Source organism: Ambystoma mexicanum, chromosome 4p (assembly GCF_040938575.1).
Source record: "Ambystoma mexicanum isolate Mex_15411 chromosome 4p, UKY_AmexF1_1, whole genome shotgun sequence".
Lineage (NCBI taxonomy): Eukaryota > Metazoa > Chordata > Amphibia > Caudata > Ambystomatidae > Ambystoma > Ambystoma mexicanum.
The window spans coordinates 1,202,014,626-1,202,034,484 of NC_090927.1; the positions used below are offsets into that span (position 1 = coordinate 1,202,014,626).

General features: G+C 49.5%; 1 protein-coding gene and 1 long non-coding RNA gene across 2 annotated transcripts in view; one reads left to right on the forward strand and one right to left on the reverse strand.

The window, feature by feature from the left end:
- NPHP1 (nephrocystin 1) overlaps positions 1-19,859 on the forward strand; it is a 1,322,209-nt gene that overhangs the window by 693,454 nt on the left and 608,896 nt on the right. Inside the window, exon 10 of the mRNA XM_069606852.1 lies at positions 1,794-1,888. Coding sequence (XP_069462953.1) covers positions 1,794-1,888 — 95 coding nt within the window. The remainder of the gene's footprint in view (positions 1-1,793; positions 1,889-19,859) is intronic.
- LOC138453731 (uncharacterized) overlaps positions 1-19,859 on the reverse strand; it is a 60,968-nt gene that overhangs the window by 20,086 nt on the left and 21,023 nt on the right. The window lies entirely within an intron of this gene.

The window sequence follows — 19,859 nt, forward strand, 5'->3', positions numbered from 1 at the left end:
CTGCTCAGCCATCTACCATGATTGAGTTTTGCTATACATAAATGTCTTTTCCCTGTTCACTAAAATAGTATGGCTCGCCCTCCGCCGGGGCAGGGTGTAAAAATCCACATAACAATGACAGTTGCCATTATTGACCATTGTTGTGAGCGCATGCGTTCAGGGCAGTAATGAATGTCTGTTTTCCTCCTGGGACAGAAAATGGTATGGGAACCCAGCGGCTGGATTGATTCTAATGCCGTTTTTGCGACCACTTGTGAAAGATTTTGAAAATCCCACAGAGTGTACCGTGGATGCAGTCTTGCATGTGTTTGCTTTCTGCTGCACCTAATTCACTAGTGGATCCAAAATGATTCACTAAAAGGCTTTCCCTGAAGGATATATGCTCCTTTTACTAGTGAAATAGCTGCCTTTGTAAAACCTCTATATCTAATTAATTGGGACAAACAACTGCGATTTAAAAATTGGGAAAGTATTCTTTTGTGACTGCATGGAACATTTGGAGTACGGTAAGGTATTGAAGGAGCACTTTTGATATAGGTAAGTAACCGTTCATATATTTTGACACATCCCACAAATTGTGATCTGGAGCACTTTGCAGTAACTACTAACTTATTTCAGTGGATTTTGGGATAATCAAAGTAAGCCAGTAAATTGGAGGTCCTGGTGTTATTCATCATCAGGATAATGAATCACTTGATAGGTGTGAACAAATGCTATCTAGTTTTGTAATGTGTTGTCTTAATAGAAGTTGATAAGATAATGGATTGTGATATATTCTAGAATGGGGTTATTTAGTTATTAGTTTATGACGTTAGCCTGTTTTGTCAAATGTTAGCTTTATAAACCACTTAAAATGCATTTCACCTGAGAAGGCATCTCTCCCAGAAGATATGGCTTCAAATATGTAGGAGGGCTTCGAAAACTTCTATTTCCTGTCAGTACAAATTGCACAGTGTGAAACTCTTGTGTAGATGGCAGTATGACCCGCTCAAACTGGCCAGGATGTACCAAGATGTAAGCCCATATTGCTAGCGGTTTTGCGGCCAGAAGGCAGACTACTGGCATATGTGGTGGGATTGTAGAGCGGTCCAAGCATACTGGAATGAAGTGCTCAGCTTGTTTAAAGAGCTGGATGGGGAGGAGAGGGAAAAACAGCCGCTTATTATCCTATTTGGTCTGGTTGAGATAGAAGAAACAGTCCTGCTGGCCGCAAGGACTTGTCTCACAACAGTCTGGAACAGGCCAAGCTTACCTACAAAAGCTGAATAGATCAATGTCTCCCGAAATATATTTAGAATGGATAAACTGACTGCTGCCCTCCATGGAGACCGTACCTCCATCGATAATGAATGGTCTGAATTCCAAGCCAAGTATATCACATGAAGAAATGCGTGTGTGTTATGTGGAAGTGTAGTAGTCAATTTTGATGACCTGCTGGCAATGCCCGCAAAGGGTAGTGATGTACCACTGTTCAATTCAATGGTTAGGCCTGAATATTCTGTCGGCAGACGTTAAGACAATTGAATGCTGCTTACAGTTATAAGGGAAGGGGTGGGAGGAGGGATATGGTGCTATAAATGGGGATATTAGCGTTAATGAAAGATGTCTTCTCACGTGGCTGTCACCAGGTGTTATGGTATCAATCATTTTTGTATTTCATGTTAAGTTCCAATAAGATGTATATATTGAACAATGAAACATTCCTTTTGAAAATCAATAAAATTTAATTTGAAAAAGAAAATGCATTTTAGCATAACGATGAAAGCCTGAAAATATCTATATTATACTTACAGAAAAAAATGTACGAGCAAGTCATTGGATTCAGCCTGAGCTCACTCCATCACAGCTTACCTTTAAAGATCTTGTATGGGATGCTGATAGAAATGGGGTGAGTAGAATTCTCTATTAATTGGTTACATAAGTGTAATTGCAAAGGGCAGACCTAACAATTAATGGCATGTACGAGCTGGAAATAGATTTTTATACATATATATATATACATATATATATATATATTTTCTTTCTTCTGAGGCTTGTGTATCGGCTTAGGATCACATGCTTTGCAAAGGCTGACATCTAGTGGGTAGTGCAGAGTATTGCATGACTTGTTTTTGAAATTTGAAAAGGGACGTCGACAGGGCGAGTCGTTATAATATCCCTAGTGTGACATGCACTGTACCCATGGTCCTTCACGCGTCAAGGTCTTCAGATTGTTTCTTTCTGCCATCGAAGCTCACTGCATTACGTAGAGTTCGTAGGTATAGCAACTAACTTGATATTGGTAATATTGACATTGATCATTATTGCTGCTGCTGTTCGACGCTCTTTATCGACACGCTACAAGAATAGCAGTTTTTGACGAGGCAATAGCCGTGAGGACGATCTACTTCTCAACGGCTCTACTTTGATCATTCACCAGGTTTCAGCCTACATCTGCTTTGGCCTACACAGTAGGGAGAGTGGGGGGGGGATTACATACTAGTCTCACATTTAGAGAATGTCTCTATTTGCATTTTCATATTTTACTCCCTGTCTTGACTGTCTTTCGACATTACCGCAGAAGAAACTCCATTTAAATCCTGTAAATGCAAGTTTCTGTGGAAAGATACTCACAACGTGTGTTATCATGGTCTCCCTCGAGACTACCAGGAGACGTGGTGTGAGGCTTGCAAACTCTTTTCATCCAAAGACTCTAAACGATTGGCGATCGAAACGTTGGGCGGCCTACGTCATGCAGGCTAAGGCCTTGTCAGACTACCCCGCTGGCACGGTGGAGTCGGATGTAGAACAAGACAGCATCAGTGCCTTCTGTGACACCAGAGACATGATGCATGAGCCAGAGGTCTTCAGCGTGCTCGTACCCAGCTCCGAAGGGCAGGCGTCATGCACTGTTGTGGCGACAACCCCGGCGAACAGAGCACACTTAAGCACAAGCCCGGGACACACACAAACATCCTAAACACACTAGTGTCCACAGTTATGGTTTGGCGAAGACAATGAAAAGTGGATCTGCGGTACCCGAAACCACTGTCATGACAGCTGGACCGGCACATAAGAAGTCCTCTGCACCCTTTACTAGCCATTGCTGTGCACCGACTGGATTGGGAATGCTCCCTCGGCCAGTCTGGAAGGGACGCACAAACGCCTGCCTACCCCACATACAGACAGGTGTCAAGTAGATGGCTGAGGCCGAACTTGGGTAAGGTTATGAATGTGAGCGGATGCCTGTGTGAAAGGGAATGATTATCGGATGGCCCAGTTCTAGACAGAGACGCAGAGATGCCCTGCACCCCACCTGGAGAGAATACGGAAATTCAGTACCTCGCTTCCGGACAGCAATGCCAACTAACCATTCCACTAACAATTTCACCCCTCCGCATAGACCTCTCAAACTCTAACCAAACACAACCAAAAGCCTACTACACAACAATCCGCACAAACTTCACTACACTGCAACAACAAAACAAACCACACATAGACTCGCACAACAGCACACAACGACTACCGACCGTAAAACACCCCAAGCACAACCAATGGACCCATAGGGCTGCGGCTGCCAAAAACACATCACTGCTCTCTAGCACTTTTCCAGCTTATTCCCACTAACTCACCTCCCACCTCCATTTTTTTTCAGAGCCGCCAGAGCGCCAGGGGACCACTCCGGTGGTGATGGTGTGCGGTACAATTATCCTTTAACATTAACATCTGTTCCACTGCCTTTGGCGCTCGTCTCAAAATCAAAACAGTCGCCGGGTGCAGTTACTACTGCGAGCAAGTCTTCTCAGATGCCTGTTCTGAAACAAACTCGCAAACGGCCGTCTACACCCACACAAACGCTGAAACAGGCGGAAATATTTCTCAATGCTCACATTAAAACAGGGTCACCTCCCCATTATCACAGGCTTTGCATGGGATATCCTACACTAGTAATCCAGTTGAAAAGTATTTCCACTCAAAGAGACCCCAGTTACAGGGTCCTGGACCAAGGAGGGTTTTAAATGCACTATGGATCAGGTGGCTTCCTTTGTGGATTTTCTAGGAAAACACTGCATTAAGCAGAAATATATATCACAGGGAGAGGTGAACCGAAAGCAAAAGCCCCTAGGGTGCAAAAGGTCATTTTGTACAACCTAAGTTGCCCTCCAACCATGCCCTCATGTTGTGGCCTGTCCTTAGATAACAGTGATGTGCCGCCTATCTAGGGTGCGGGACAGTAAGAGGCTTGCCCTACCACTACTAGAGGTAACAAAAAGAGAAAAATCAAAGAAAACCCAGATAAAACTAAAAACACTATCGGGACACTTCGCATTGTGCCCAAGAGTGATAGACATGAAGCAGGAGGTCTGGTTACTTTAATTAGCTTGATTTTTTAAAAACTCAAAATGACTTAAAATCAATTAAAAAGACAGATCAGAATTCCAAGAGGTGCATCTAGGTTCTTGAGTACATAAGTACTGATTTGGGGATCCCTGTATTATTGGGGAAACTTCTCAAAGGAAATTGGCCGACCGGTTTCAGTGGTGTGTATGAGTGCAACCACTTTCTTCAGGGTCTGTGGTGCCAGAGTAGAAATGCTTGGTGGAGGACAGTGACTGCACCACAGTGTGCAGCCCCAAATTGTGCCTCTGCCCACTTGGGATATTGCCTCTTCGAAAAATGTACATTTTTTTTTATTTTTTTAAATGTGTTTATTTGAAACCAATGCAAGGTGACAACAGGCAAACATATCAGAAGGTAACAGAGATTGTACAAATACCTATCCCAATTACCCCCTTCCTGCCTAGAACCTCCCCTCAAGTTCAGGTCTCCAGTCCCGAACCAGGCTCCGTCCCTCCCCGGGGCTCCTTGTCTATGCCGAGGACTCTCTGGGCATGTCGGGGTTTAAATGTTAATGCCCGATAGGCATCATATCATATTCCAAGAAAGGGGCCCATATGTCTGAAAATCGGTGGAGGAGTCCCGCTCCCGCCGCTGTCACCTTCTCTGCAATTAATATGTCCCACATCTTTCCCCACCACTGGGTCGTTAGGGGACCCTCTGCTGTTTTCCAGGTTCGTGTCACCTCAATTCTCCCTGCAAGGAGGCCCTGGGTTATCAATTTGGCTTTTCTGCCGGATCGTGGGTATATCCCCAGGCTTGGGGCGCCCAGGAGAACCAACTCAGGCTCCGGTGGAAGTGCCACGTTGGTAATGTTTCCTATGGTGTCCAGAAAAGTCTCACCTTGGGGCAGAGCCACCACATATGGTTGAAAGAGCCCGGTTGTTTGCAGCCTCTCCAGCAAGCAGGGTCTAGTGTCCGGTTCATATGGTGAAGCCGCAGGGGAGTACCAGCGCAGCAGGATTTTGTATGCACATTCCCTGTTCGTGACGCAGGGGGAGGAGGTATGACTTTGCATCCATATATCCACCCATTCTTGGTTTTCTATATGCCTGCCCAAGTCGGCTTCCCATTGTGCCATATAGGATGTTTTCCTGGCAAGAAAATCCACCTGCAGGAGTCTATATAGGGTGGATGTTCTACCCCGCGCCAGGGGTTCTAGCAGGGTAAGTTCGAGATCTGATGTGGTGCGTGTTGCGGCCTGACGAGTGTGGGGCTGGGTGCACCAGTGTCGGAGCTGAATGTAGGAGAATCTGTCTGTCTCCAGGATGTCGACGGCTTCCTTGCATTGTTCGAAAGTGCGGGGCTTGCCCCTCGCGAAGAGCTGGCTCAGAGTTGTCAGGCCTCCCGCAGTCCAGTTTTTAAAATTTCAGGGGTGAGTACCTGGGGAGAATGCTGGGTTGTGGAAAACCGGGGCGGAAGGGCCTAGACCTCTCGGGACCGCCTTACACCTCAAGGCCCAGTCCCACAGATGAAGGGTTTGGGTGGTAGAAGCTAGTAACTTGTTCCATTGATGGTGATGCGCGGGCTCGATGTGTGGTAGAAACCGCAGCGGCAGGGGGAGCCGTGGCTGTTCCACTTCTACCCATCTAGGAGGGTTGTCGGTCAGCATCCAGCCGCGAGATTGGGCTAGTTGTGCTGCCGCTAGGTAGTTTCTTAAGTTGAGGACTCCAAGCCCGCCGAATTTGGGATCCCCCATCATTGTGTTCTGCGAGATCCTAGCTTTTCTGCCCCTCCAAATGAACCGAAGCATTTTCCTTTGTAGTTTGCGTATTGCTGAGAGGGATTGCGACGGTAGAGAAGCACTCACATAGCAATGTCTGGGGAGGAAGTTCATTTTACAGGCTGTAATGCGTCCCATCAGGGAGATTTCCTGTGCTGACCAGCATTTCAGGTCCCTTTCAAGCTCTTTGAAGAGAGGAGGGAAGTTCACTTTATATGTTATATGTACTTAGCAATAGTTGATTAGCCTAAATACTGCATATAGAACTTGCATACAATTGTTACTCCTACATCAGCATGTACACCGTGCCTTTCCTCATCTGCATGTTAGGCACCACGCTCACCATTCTCAAAAGTACGCAGAACTCGAACGGACTAGAGCTAACCGGCCACATTTACGCCAGGAGCCAGAACCCTGACACCATGATCTACCCCACCCAACATACATCGCTTACAGCCACGCACACAACCTCAACTCATGTCAGGCAACACAGACTTAGGACACGCACCCACCCGCTAAATGTTGCTACCGTACCTATGCCTGTAGCACTCAAAAACTCCCGCCTAGGATCACGGACCCCCTACAGAACATACGGCAGATACCACTGCACCACCACAATCTGTAAACACTCTTTCGCTAAAGCACCTTACCAAATACCTGCCTACAACACCACGAAACGACCGGCCATCACGCTAATACTTCCTGAAGGCTACTCTATCCTTAGACAGGCTAGGCCTGACAAAACAGGAGGGGGAGTAGCGCTAATCTTCAAAGAAGACATCTCTTTAAGGTTGATACCCCACCAAAGAGAAGTAAATGTAGACATCCTATCAGCCAAACTAGCTCTCTCTCCAAAAAAACACCATAAATATCCATGTCATCTACCGTCCACCAGGAGCCAATATGGACTTCCAGGGTCAAGTCACCCACCACCTAGGGAAAAATATCAAACAATCCACTAGGACACTAGTCCTAGGCGACCTCAATTTAGGCTTCAACCACTCAAACGACAAAACGGCCTCCTCCCTCACCAAAGACTTAACCGACCTGGGATTCACACAGAAAGTCACCTCGCCCACTCACTCGAAAGGTCGTATCCTTGATTGGATCATAGACCATAACTGCGATACCGCCCTTGTATCTAATATCTGCCTCCCTTGGACAGATCACAACTGCCTACATTTCACCATCCCCTCCACACCTTGTACTAAATCTACTATACCAGCTCCTGCCACCTTAGCTAGAAGCGCAAAAAAACTCACTGCTGAGAATGTCAGTGCTTGTCTTAACCTTCCATGCCTAGCACCGCCATTCTCATTAGACCCCAACATCCTAGCAGAATTATTCAAGAATACACTCACCAATGCCATCAACACTGTCGCTCCATTACAAAGTAAAAAAGAGAAAAAAATCCTTCCACTCAAACCCCTGGTTCACCGAAGAGCTCCAAAACATGCGCAACTCTAAACGCCAGGCGCAAAAAAAATGGCAGACCAACTCATGTGACGTCACCAAAGCTAACTTCCTTGCCATCTCCAAGAAATACAAAGACTCCATATTCAATGCTAAATCAGATGCCTACAACAACTGGATCACCTCTGCTAACTCCCAAACGAAAGAACTCTTTGCTATCTTTAAAGAACTAACAGTACCTCCCATATGCACTGACGAGATCGTTAAAGATGAGGCTTGGTGCAACAGCATGCAATCCGCTATGCTAAAAAAAGTAGATCTCCGACACAAAATTTCAGACCACTACAAAGCCTTCCCTAAACAGACTGATCAGAAGCAGAACCGGCCCACACCCATAAAGAGCAACCTTCCCAAATTCTCTTTTACTGAAATCACTGAAGTAGATGTAAAAGACATCCTCAAACATCTCAAACCCTCACAATGCAAGGGCAACAGCTGCCCACCTAAAATCATCAAAGAATGCGCTGAGCAACTCGTGCCTCTCTTTACCGCCTTCATCAACACCTCATTCAAAACTGGCAGAGTCCCAGACAGCCTTAAGGAGGCCTAGGTGCGCCCCCTCCTAAAAAAGCCAACCTTAGACCCCTCTACCGTCCCGTTTCTCCTCAAAATACTTGACAAGGCCGCTCACGGACAAATCCAACTGTACCTCGAAACTAACTCTATCTTAGGTAAGAGACAGTCGAGGTTCCGCAAAGGACACAGAACTGAAACCGCCTATTAGATTTAAAAAACAAAATCATTAATATCCTAGACAAGGGCAAGCCTGCCCTTCTCCTGCTCATTGACCTCTCAGCAGCATTTGATCTGGTGGATCACAACACCTTCACCAAGCATCTCACGCATGCTGCGCACTACACTAATCACGCAGCAACATGGGTCACTTCCTTCTTAGAAGGCAGAGCTATGAAAGTGTTCTCCAACATAGCCAACGTAGAACCTACCATCATCCACTGTGGTGTCCCCCAGGGCTCTTGTACAGCCCCCACTCTGTACAATCTATTTACAAAGCCCCTCTTTGATAAACTGGATGCACTTAGGATCACATATACAAACTATGCTGATAATACCCAGGTGCTCCTTCCGCTCACAGGGATTTATCACCAAGACGCTGCAACCCTTCAGCAAATCTACTCTACTATCCAAGCCTGTATGGCCACGAATGGGCTTTGCCTCAATGGAGATAAAACTGAAATCCTCATTCGAAGGGATTGTCCTCCGAAGTATTCCTTATCTTGATAGATCATCTCCAGCTTGCTGGCCTCAGAAATGTTTTTTCAGTAGAGGGCGCTGCGCGTCGACGTCCCTCGAGCCGATGTCCTTTGACAGCCTCCGTATCAGCGCCGACGTCATTATGCGTATAAATAGACTCGCGCAGCGTCCGTTGCTCAGTTCCGTTTTTCCGCGCTTCGTGGGCCTCGGAATCGCGTTGCTCAGTTTGTTAGTCAGATATATTCTTCATTATTCCTCGAGAATACCAACTCTTACTCGATGGCTTCCTCATCCGAACCGACGACTCCACGGTACGGCTTCAAAAAATGTCGAGACTGTGGAAAGAAAATGTCATTGGCAGATCCTCACAGGATCTGTTTGTGGGGCCTGGGATCGGAGCACCAATGTTCGGCGTGCGAGGACTGCATGTCCATGACGGCGAAAGCCTTGAAGGAGCGTAAGGGGAAGCTTGAGAGAGGTAAGACAGTTAAAACCCCTTCAAAAGTTTCCTCGGCAGAGTCGAGACATTCGTCTCCTCGCCGACACAGGAAAAATTCTCGTTCTAGGTCTCGAAGCAGTTCCCACCACTCTTCGAGATCCAAGCATTCGAGTAAGAGATGTCGAAGATCCCCTTCCTCGTCTTCTGTTTCCCCGGAAAGAGTCACCTGCCCCACAAAACACAGCTCTCAGGCCGAGTGGGACGAATTCTGTAAAAGGATGCTTGGCGTCTTCGAGAAAGCGGCCTTGACCCCCTCAAAGACAGCTGAGGGTGATACCCTGGGTGAAAGATCCGAAAAATCGAAACGCCGCTAGTCGTTGCACCCGGCGAAAAATAAACTACTTCAGAGCGTCACAAACCCTCGAGCAAAGGCACTGTACCATCGATGCCATCGTCGAAAGTCCCTTCGACGAATAAATCTGCGTCATCGACGCCATTATCGAAGGGCTCATCGACGCATAGGTCGATCGAATCGACGTGGTCTTCGACGCCAAAAAAAACCAAACCCACGGCCGTCACTACCTCACAGCCAGTGGTCCTACCCAGGGCCTCTAACACGACTTCGAGAATGTCATCGACAACATCGAGTAGGATTCCGATCCTCTCAAGCTCTTCGAGGCCTCTTCCGATCTTCTCGAAGCCTTTTTCGTCTTTTTCGAAGCCTTTAACGTCCGCGTGCTTTCTCAACCAATTATGACAAATTTGGCCCCTTCTGCTCTGGAAATGGGATTTAAGCCATTTCCAAGGTCTGATAATTTCAGACCTTTGTCTTCAATTTATGATGGGTACTCCTTTTGAACCACTCCACTCTTGTTCGCTAAGATTTCTCACCCTTAAAACCGTCTTATTAGTGGCATTGACACCTGCTAGGAGGGTGAGTGGAGGGTTACAGTTTACGCTCCTTCAGGGTCAATAACCAATTAATGTAAAGCAACTGTTAAATGTCAAAACGGAACTGAGCAACGGACGCTGCTCGAGTCTATTTATACGCATGATGACATCGGCACCGATACGGAGGCTGTCGAGGGACATCGGCTCGAGGGACGTTGACGCGCAGCGCCCTCTACTGAAAAAATAATTCCAAGGCCAGCAAGCTGGAGATGATCTATCAAGATAAGGAATACGTCGGAGGAACATCCCATCGAAAGAACGTTACCAGGTAAGAAGTAACTTGTTCTTCTTGGTCAAAAGGCTACGTTAGCCAAAGTAGGTGATACATATCTGAACTTCCGTATCGACAGTTGTCATCCCAGTTCTCTCCTCGGTCAAAACGCTCAGAGTCCACATAGATGGTACACTATCCATGGACAAACAAGTTAGCGCCATAGTCTCGGCCTCCGCATTGAGCACCAAACTGATCAATGCGATAAAGCCTTTTCTAACCAAAGACGACTGCCTCCCTATTGCAGAGCCACCGTAGGAGCCAAATTGGACTACTGCAATGCCCTCGTAGCTGGCACATCTAAAAAAAAAAACCTAGCCAGACTCCAAACCACCCAAAACAACGCTCTTAGAGCAGCTCTCAGTATACCCAAAAGAGAACACATTACACAAGCAAGAAAATCAGCCCACTGGCTCCCAGTCAACGACCGTATCAATTTTAAAATTCTCTCCACCACCCACAAATGCATAAATCTTTCTGCACCCTCATACCTATGGGACACACTTTCCAGAACACTATTAACAAGGCCCATTAGACATGGGTACTACAGCCAACTTACAGTGCCCCGAATTAACAAGGCTAAGGCAGGAGGAATAGGCTTCCCACATCTTGCCCCCAAACTATGGAACACACTCCCCACCGACTTCAGAGCCGAAACATCTCTCCATGCCTTCCGAAAAAACCTAAAAACTGCTCTCTTCAACTAAGTATCCACCCTCGCTGCTCACCCACCTTCTGCACCACCACGTCCCACAACTTGGATTGCCATGCCACGCCAGTATGCTAATTTCGAGGGGATTGGGTCCTCTGACGTATTCCAGATCTATGACAGTAATCACCACAGCTGTGCTGCTTCGGAAAATCTTTCGCCTCCTGCGTCGATGACGTCGGTACGCCGCCCTCGAGGACCTCCTCCGACAGCCGACGTCACTGGATATTATAAGTAGGACTCACAACGCCCATAGCCTCAGTTCCGTTTTTTCCGTCAACGTGTTCGCTTCGGGAATCTCGGCGTGCCTCGACTCTTTGGAGTTTCTGTTGTTTCTCGGTTCTTCTAACCTGTTTGGTGTTTGCAAAGTATTTCTTCGTGAAGATGTCTACCTCGTCTTCCACACCGCGTCCGGGCTTTAAGAAGTGCGGGGACTGCTGGTACAAGATGTCGGTGATGGACTCGCACGACGCCTGCCTCTGGTGCCTCGAGGAGGCCCATGACACGGATGACTGTGTCGACTGCCAGTCGCTCACGTCCAAAGCCTTGCGGGAGCGCAAGAAGAAGTTGTCGGTAGGTAAGGTGTCCAAGCCCCGCAAGTCGAGGTCTGCGGGGCTTTCGACGGACGATTCGAGGGGCGACTCTCCGCGTCGTCGTCGGAAGTGCAGTGGGTCTCGCTCTGGGAGTCGGTCCCGCCACTCTTCTGCCTCTTCGAGGCATTCCCGGAAGCGCCGGCATCGGTCGCCTTCCCCGTCCTCATCCGAGGACTCCGCCCGTCGGTGGGTCGCTTATCACACCAAGCATGCGACACCGGAGGAATGGGCTTCCTTCGGGAAGAAAATGTTAGCGATTCTCGAATCGCAGGGCACCGGTCCGTCCGCGCCTCCGAGTGGGGTCGGTCGTGATCGGTCGAGAGACGCCACTCTTACGCCTTCAGGCTCGGGTGGTCGACACGATTCGGGGGAGAGGTCCCGCTCGGACAAGGGGAATCGTTCTCGTCATGCCCGTTCCAGGTCCCGGTCCTCGACGCGCTCGAGACCGCATGAATCTCTGAAGTCTTCGAAGAAGACATCGACGCCTGTGGCGCCGAGGTCGTCAACAGACTCTCTCGAGGCTCCACCTCCGAGGAAGTCATTGACGCCGTCTGCGCCCAGGATGTGAAGGCGCCGATTCACTCAATGCCTTTCGAGGCTGTGTCGATGGGAGTACCCCGAGGCTCGGTGGAACCCCCTAGAAAGGCTCTGGCCATGGTCAAGCATGGCTTTGGTTCAAGTTCTGTGCCTTCTTACCGCCATCTGGAGTTTATTTCAGAGGTGGATGAGGGATGAGGGCTCTGATGATGGCATGGTGCCTGACACGGTGCCAGACGAGATTCTCTCGGGCCAGATGCTAGTCCCTGCATGATGCTAGTGGGCTGGACACCTCTCCGGAGGTGGAGTTTTGTAGGCCTGAGCCTGGCACTCATGCCAATTCTTCGTACCGGCGCCTTATGTCAAGGATCACTGAGTACTTAGGATGGTCTGCTCCCCTGGGGGAGTTTGTTCAGGATGACCTTACGGATATCCTCGACATTGGTCCACCAACTGACACGGTACTGCCGTTTCATATGGCTCTACGGAGGAGGCTGGCGGCGGCTTGGACTGCTCCGGAGAGTCTCCCGGCAGTGGGCAAGTCTTTGCCGCAAAAATACCGCCCAGCCAGTAGTGACCCCTGCTACTTGTCCAAGCACCCTACTCCGGAGAGTTTGGTGGTGCAGGTGGCTATGGCCCCAGCAAAGCAGGCGTCGTACCCTACCATCCCTCCTGATAGGGACGACAAGCGTTTTGACGGCTGGGCGAAGAAAGTGTTTTCTGCAGGGGATATGTTTCACGCACACTCTGTGGAACTGTGTTTCCTCGGCGGGTGAACATATTCCCGAAGGGGACGAACGGGATGGTTTCCTTGCCATGGTTCAGGATGGCAAGGATGCCATGTGTGAGGCCGTTCAGTCGGGTTTGGACATGGAAGATTGCGTCAGCCGGTCCATGGCAGCGAGCACCGTGATACGCAGGTTTGCGTAGTTGCGGATGTCGGGGTTTGCTCCTGATGTGCACTCCCGGCTCCTCAACATGCCCTTTGACGGGGAACATCTTTTTGGCAGCAAGGCTGACGAGAGCCATGAGAGGTTGCAGACCTCAAAAGCTGCAGCAAAGTCGTTGGGCGCTGCAGTTCGACAACCTCCACCTTTTCGTCCTAGGGGACAGCAATGGAGGGGCGGTTCCTTTCGTTATTACTCATCCTTTGGTAAAGCGAAAGGAGCTGCCAGTCAAAGGGGCCACCGTAGGAGTGCCAGAGGTGGAAAACAAGGTACTCGAGGTGCCAAGGCCGCTCGGGCTGTTGCCTCTTTGCCCTCAGTCAATGCCGCAGCCGCTTCAGCTCAGTCATGAGGCCATGTCCCATGGTTCGCCGGTTGGGGGAAGGCTGGCGCAGCATCTTGCAGAGTGGCACACCATAACTTCAGATGTATGGGTTCTGGAGATCATAACCCACGGCTACTGTCTTCCTTTCCGGCAGAGGCCTCAAGACAATCCACCGGGGAATCTCTCTTTGAAGAGTCCGGATATGCTCCTTGCGCAGGAAATTCAATCCCTGCTGGAGAAAGGCGCCATAGAACTGGTGCCTGTAGCGGAGAGGAACAAGGGATGGTATTCCCCTTATTTTTTGATTTCCAAGAAAGACTGGGGATTGAGACCCATCATGGACTTGCGCGGTTTGAACAAACTCCTCAGGAAGGACAAGTTCAAGATGGTTACTCTCTCTCAAGTCCTCCAGGCCCTTCAACTTCAGGACTGGTTGGTGTCTCTCGACCTCAAGGACGCTTATTTTCATGTGCCGATCCATCCAAAGCACAAGAAGTACCTGAGGTTCGCGGTTGGCGACTCGCACTTTCAGTTTCGGGTCCTGCCGTTCGGATTGACCTCCGCCCCGAGGATCTTCACCAAGGTCATGGTAGTGGTGGCAGCGCACCTCAGGAAAGGGGGATTCACGTCTACCCCTACCTGGACGATTGGTTGATCAGGGCGCGCTCTCCCGAGCAAGTCCTGGATCATCTGTCAGTCACTGTTACGCTCACCTGGCTCCCACAGAGGCGTTGATCTGAACTGGACACCTGCGGTCTCCATCAATGTGACGCGTAGGGCCGAGATGACGGACTGGACTGGCCCACCTAGCTTCGTTTGCTTGGCCCGTAGGAATATTCTTCTGTAAATGGAGAAAGGAAATTAACCACCCGTGGGGTCGAGCGTAAATCCCCCCATCCCCGCTGTTCTTCCCACAGATCACCTTTGATGTCCCCTCTTATAGTCTCACCTGATGGTTTGAAAAGATGAGCTCTCCATCCTGCATTGAGCGCAGGGGCGCGTTGATAACCGGTTGCTTCACTGGCTCGAAGGAATTGGTGAGTTCCAGAACAATATTGACTCCGAAAAGTATGTAGTTCGTAAGAGTTCACATGTCTGACTTTCACTCTTGTCCGATTCCTTGCAGTTTGCAGCTTGACCCCAGCGAAGAGTTCCTCATGGTAGCTGACGAAGTTCAGGTAAGGATTTGGCTTATCCTACACAGTTCAATAAAATAAGGCCAGAATGTAACCTGTGGCTTGCTCCCTTCTTCAGGTGTGGAGAGAAAATATGAAGTTCGGGGAATAATGCCTCCGGCGGTAAAATTAGGTAAGTCTATTGTGGTGAGAAGAGTTCCCCTTGTTTGTCCCTTCCTCTCACCTTGTTGTCCTTTTGTTACCCTTAGGGGCAGGGGTACGGCGAGGATGCAATTGAGACTGCGCCGACCCGTGAAGAGGAATAGTACCCCCGGCGGTAATCAGGTAAGTCTATGGGGGTAGTTACTATTGCCTCTGTTTATTCCCTTGGCTCACCTTTGCTGTTCTTGTGTTCCCCTTAGGTGCCAGAGTGCGGCGGGAACGTGCAGAAGGATGCGGTGGATCGTGAGGATGCTGCGAAGGCCGGTGAGTTCAACGCGGCGCTGCAGCAGGCGAGGCAGCGCGCTTAAATGCTTCTTTCTTCCAGCTCGAAGGCGCGGTGGATCCGGAATTCAGGTAAGCATCGAAGGTTTTGCTCTTATTCTAACCTCTTCTCCTTCTGTTCCTCCCTTTTTCTAGGAGCTGCAGACTCGAGGCGGGCGTGGCAGAAGACTGGATGCAGGCTTGCAGACACGGTGAGCGTTAACGCTGCTGGATGCAGAATAACGCGAAGCATGTGCTGCTCTTCGGGCGTGGTTTAAATAGCCTCCAAAGTAGTCCCAGGTAAGTATTCCTCCCCAGCCCCACCCGAGTAAAAAATAGTCCCTAGGTAAAATAGTCCCTTCCAAGCCTCATTTGGCTTGGAGCTCTGCAGCATGGTCTGCATCAGGTAAGCTTGCAGAATGGTCTGCATCAGGTAAGTTCTTCTCTATGAGCCTGGTGCCTATGGCGCCAGGACTGACTCTCCATATAAGCCTGGCGCCATAGCCGCCAGGACCGCACCCAAACAGCCCCTAGCAGGGGTTTTTGGGCTGGCTCAAAATAACTTGATGCCTGCTTCCCGGGTTGCTGGACCTGGTCTGGTTTCCCGGGGGTAGGCATCATGACAGTCACCTGCCAATCCCTCCACAAGCTGGGCTTCTCCCTCAGCTTAAAGAAGTCCGATTTGACACCAGCTCAGAGGCTCCAGTACATCGGAGCAGTGCTCTACACGTCCCTGGGGCAGTGTTTTCCTCCCCAGGTGAGGGCTCATCACATTCAGCAGATGGTGCACAAGTTTCAACTTGCCTAGACTCTCCCAGCGTTCGAGTTCTTGAGACTGCTCGGCCTCATGGCATCCTGCATTCTTCTGGTGCCAGAGGCCAGGTTGCGGATGAGATCTTTGCAATGGGCACTCAAGCTCCAGTGGTCTCAGTCCTCCGGCAGGATGTCGGACCTTGTTCAGGTGCCGTCTTCGGTCGCCCAGGAACTTCTGTGGTGGGCCGACGAAGGCAAACTGATGAGGGGGGCTCCATTTTGGCTGTCCTGGCCGGAAGTGACGATCGTGACGGACGCATCCCTCACGGGATGGGGAGCTCATGCCAACGAGTTGACAGTCAGTGGTCATTGGTCTCCGTCGGAGTCCAGACTCCATATCAATCTGTTGGAGCTGAGGGCCGTCAGGCTAGCCCTGAAGGCTTTTCTGCCGAATGTGCGAAGAAAGAATGTCCTGATCCTGACGGACAACACGGTGGCCATGCACTACCTCAACAAAAAGGGGGGGGGCAGGGTTACTTCCTCTGTGCAGGGAGGCGATGCAGCTCTGGTTCTGGGCAATCCAGCAGGAAGTTTCGCTCTTTGCAGTTCATCTGGCAGGAGACGAAAACGAGACGGCGGACGCTCTGAGCAGGCAGAGCGCGATCTCTCAAGAGTGGGAGTTGGCTCAGGAGATTCTCCTGGAGATCTTCGCCCTTTCGGGGACCCCTCAGGTGGATCTCTTTGCCTCCAGTGTCAACCGGAAGTGCGAGAGGTTCTGCTCGCGGGAATTTCCTCCAAACGGAGCCTTAGGAGACGCATTCGTGGTGGAGTGGTCATTCCCACTGCTGTACGCGTTTCCTCCATGCCCCGTCATCCCGCAAATACTGCAGAGGTTACAGAGGTTCGGTTCCCGGATGATCCTCATTGCTCCGGCGTGGGCCTGGAGGACGTGGTACCCAGACCTTCTCGACTTGTCCATCTGCCCTCCACGTCGTCTTCCCTACCGAGACGATCTGCTCTCACGGGAGGGAGGTCAGGGTCTCCATCCAGAGGTCAGGTCCCTCAACCTTCATGCTTGCTTTCTGAAAGGTTGAGGTATAAGGATTGGGACCTCCCTGAAGACGTGATGGAGGTGTTGCTTTCGGCCAGAAGGCCCGCAACAAAGTCCCTGTACCGTTCGCGTTGGAGAAAGTTCTGCGATTGGTGCAGGGTTAAGAATGTGGATCCTTTTGTATGTGAAATTCCCAAGGTTCTGTCTTTTTTGCTTTCTTTGGCCCACAGGGGCCTTCAAGTGGGTACCATTAAAGGTTACCTGGCGGCGCTGTCCATATTTAAGCGCTCGTCTGAAGAGTGTTCCTATTTAAAAATTCCTTTAATTTCTCAGTTTCTGAAAGGGCTCACTAATGTGTTCCCTCCGTCACTTTTCCAGGTGCCCGGTTGGGATTTGAACCTTGTTCTCAAGTTTCTGATGGGTGCTCCGTTTGAGCCTTTGCATTCATGCCCTTTGAGACTGTTAACTCTTAAAACTGTATTTTTAGTTGCGGTCACTTCCGCTCGCAGAGTGAGTGAGTTAAAGGCATTTTCAGTTAAGCCACCCTTCACCGTGTTTCATAAGGACAGGGTTGTCAGTTCGTCCTTCTTTTCTTCCGAAGGTGGTGTCGGAATTTCATTTAGGCCAGAAGGTTGTTCTTCCGGCATTTTATCCTCCTCCACATCCTGGTAAGGAAGAGGAGAGGCTCCATAGGCTTGATCCTAGGAGACCGTTAAGCTTTTATATTTCACGCATGTCCCGGGTCAGAGTGGACGATCAGCTCTTCATTGGTTACGCTGGAAAGCGTTTGGGACAAGCTTTGACGAAACAGACTTTGTCTCGCTGGATTATTTTGGCTATCTGAGTGTTACCGCTTGGCGGGTAAGGACCCACCGATCGGCTTACGGGCCCATTCTACCAGGGGTATGGCTGCTTCTACTGCCCTGCAGAGGGGTGTTCCTATTCGTAACATCTGTGATGCAGCCACCTGGGCTTCGGTACATGCTTTTGTACGTCACTATTCCCTCGATTCCATCCGGGGGCAGGATCTGGCCTTTGGCAAGCGGTCCTTTACTCCGCAATTTGATTGGGCTTGCTAAATTTCTGTTTTCTAAATTCTTTTCCCACTTCCTTACATTGGTACTGCTTTGTGAGTCTGTCATAGATATGGAATACATCAGAGAACCCAATCCTCTCGAAGAACAAGTTACTCTCTTACCTGGTAACGTTCTTTCGATGGGATGGTCTGACGACGTATTCCATATCGCTCCCTCCCTACCTTCCCCGCTACAGAATTTCTTATGCGATTGCAGCTTACGTTTCCGCAAGGCTTTGTGTGTCAGACTGGCAGAAGACTGGTGTGACACGTTCTGGGAAAAAACTACAACTGAGGCTACGGCCGTTGTGCGTCCTACTTATAACATCCAGTGACGTCGGCTGTCGGAGGAGGTCCTCGAGGGCGGCGTATCGACTTCATCGACGCAGGACGCAGACGCCGAAAGATTTTCCGAAGCAGCACAGCTGTGGTGATTACTCTCATACATATGGAATACGTCGTCGGACCAGCCCATCGAAAGAACGTTACCAGGTAAGAGAGAAACTTGTTCTTCTATGGTATATTATTGTATTTAACTAGGCGATGTCACTCCACGGCAACAAGCGCATCTTCTCCACTGCACCTAATGTATGTTCTATCTAACTAAGATTTGAGTAACCACTGTTACTAGCGCCACAATGCTTACAGGCTGCTGTGCGCTTAACAAATGTGAATAAATAAATAAATAAATAAATAAATAAATGTGTTCTTCGGGATTGCGGGGATCTGCACTCCCAGGTACGAGATCGCTTTCTTTTCCCATTGGATGGGGCTGAGGGAATTGAGAGTTTCCATTTCCCCTGGGGACAGGCCAATTCCCAAGGCGACGGATTTGTTAAAGTTGATGGTAAAGCCTGTGACCCTCCCAAAGGTGTCGATTTCTGAGACGGCCTGACCCATTGAAGAGTGCACGCTCAGTGATGGTCAGGAGTACATCATCTGCATAAAGGGCTATTTTGTGTTGGGATGTGCCCACCTGTAGGCCCTTAATATTGGTGTTCAGTCTAATTCTTTGAGCAAAAGGTTCCATAACCAGGGCAAATGATAGGGGGATCAGCGGGCATCCTTGTCTAGTCCCACATGTCAGCGTAATTGGGTAAGAGAGTGTGCCGTTGACCTTGAGGCAGGTTCTCGGGGATCTGTAATTGGCCATAACCATGTCTCGGAAAGCTGGGCCAAAACGGAACGCTTCCAACGTAAGCTGCATACATTTCCAATCAATTGTGTCGAAAGCCTTGGTGGCGTCTAGGGCCAAGAGTGCAATTCTCTGTGACTCCTGGACTGCCGCGTCGATCAAGTTCAGGGTTCTGCGTATGTTGTCCCCCGTAGATCTGTACAGGATGAAGCCCGATTGGTCAGGCTTGAATATATTGGGCAAGATCTTTGAAAGGCTATTTGCAAGAACTTTAGAGTAAATGCTGCCATTTCTATTTAGAAGGGCAATCAGTCTATAAGAGGCTATTTCTTTTCTGGTTCTTGCCTGACTTAGGGAGGAGAATGTAATCGATTCCTGCATAGAGGGGGATACTGCACCTGAGTCCCGAAAGGAATTGAAGAGTTGGACTAAAGAGGGGATCAGCTGGAGGCGAAACATTTTGTAGAATTTGGCAGAGTAACCATAGGGGCCTGGGGCCTGGGGTTTAAGAGCCTTGATGACTGTCTCAATCTCCTCCCCTGTGATAGGAGCGTCCATGGCTTCCCGGGTTGAATCATTCAGTTGTGGGAGGGCGGCGCTCTGTAAGAATTTTTGCTGTTCGTCAGGGTCATATGGGGGCACGTTCATCACCTGATTTGTGTGGTCTATTGCGAGCTGGAATTTCTCCTGATC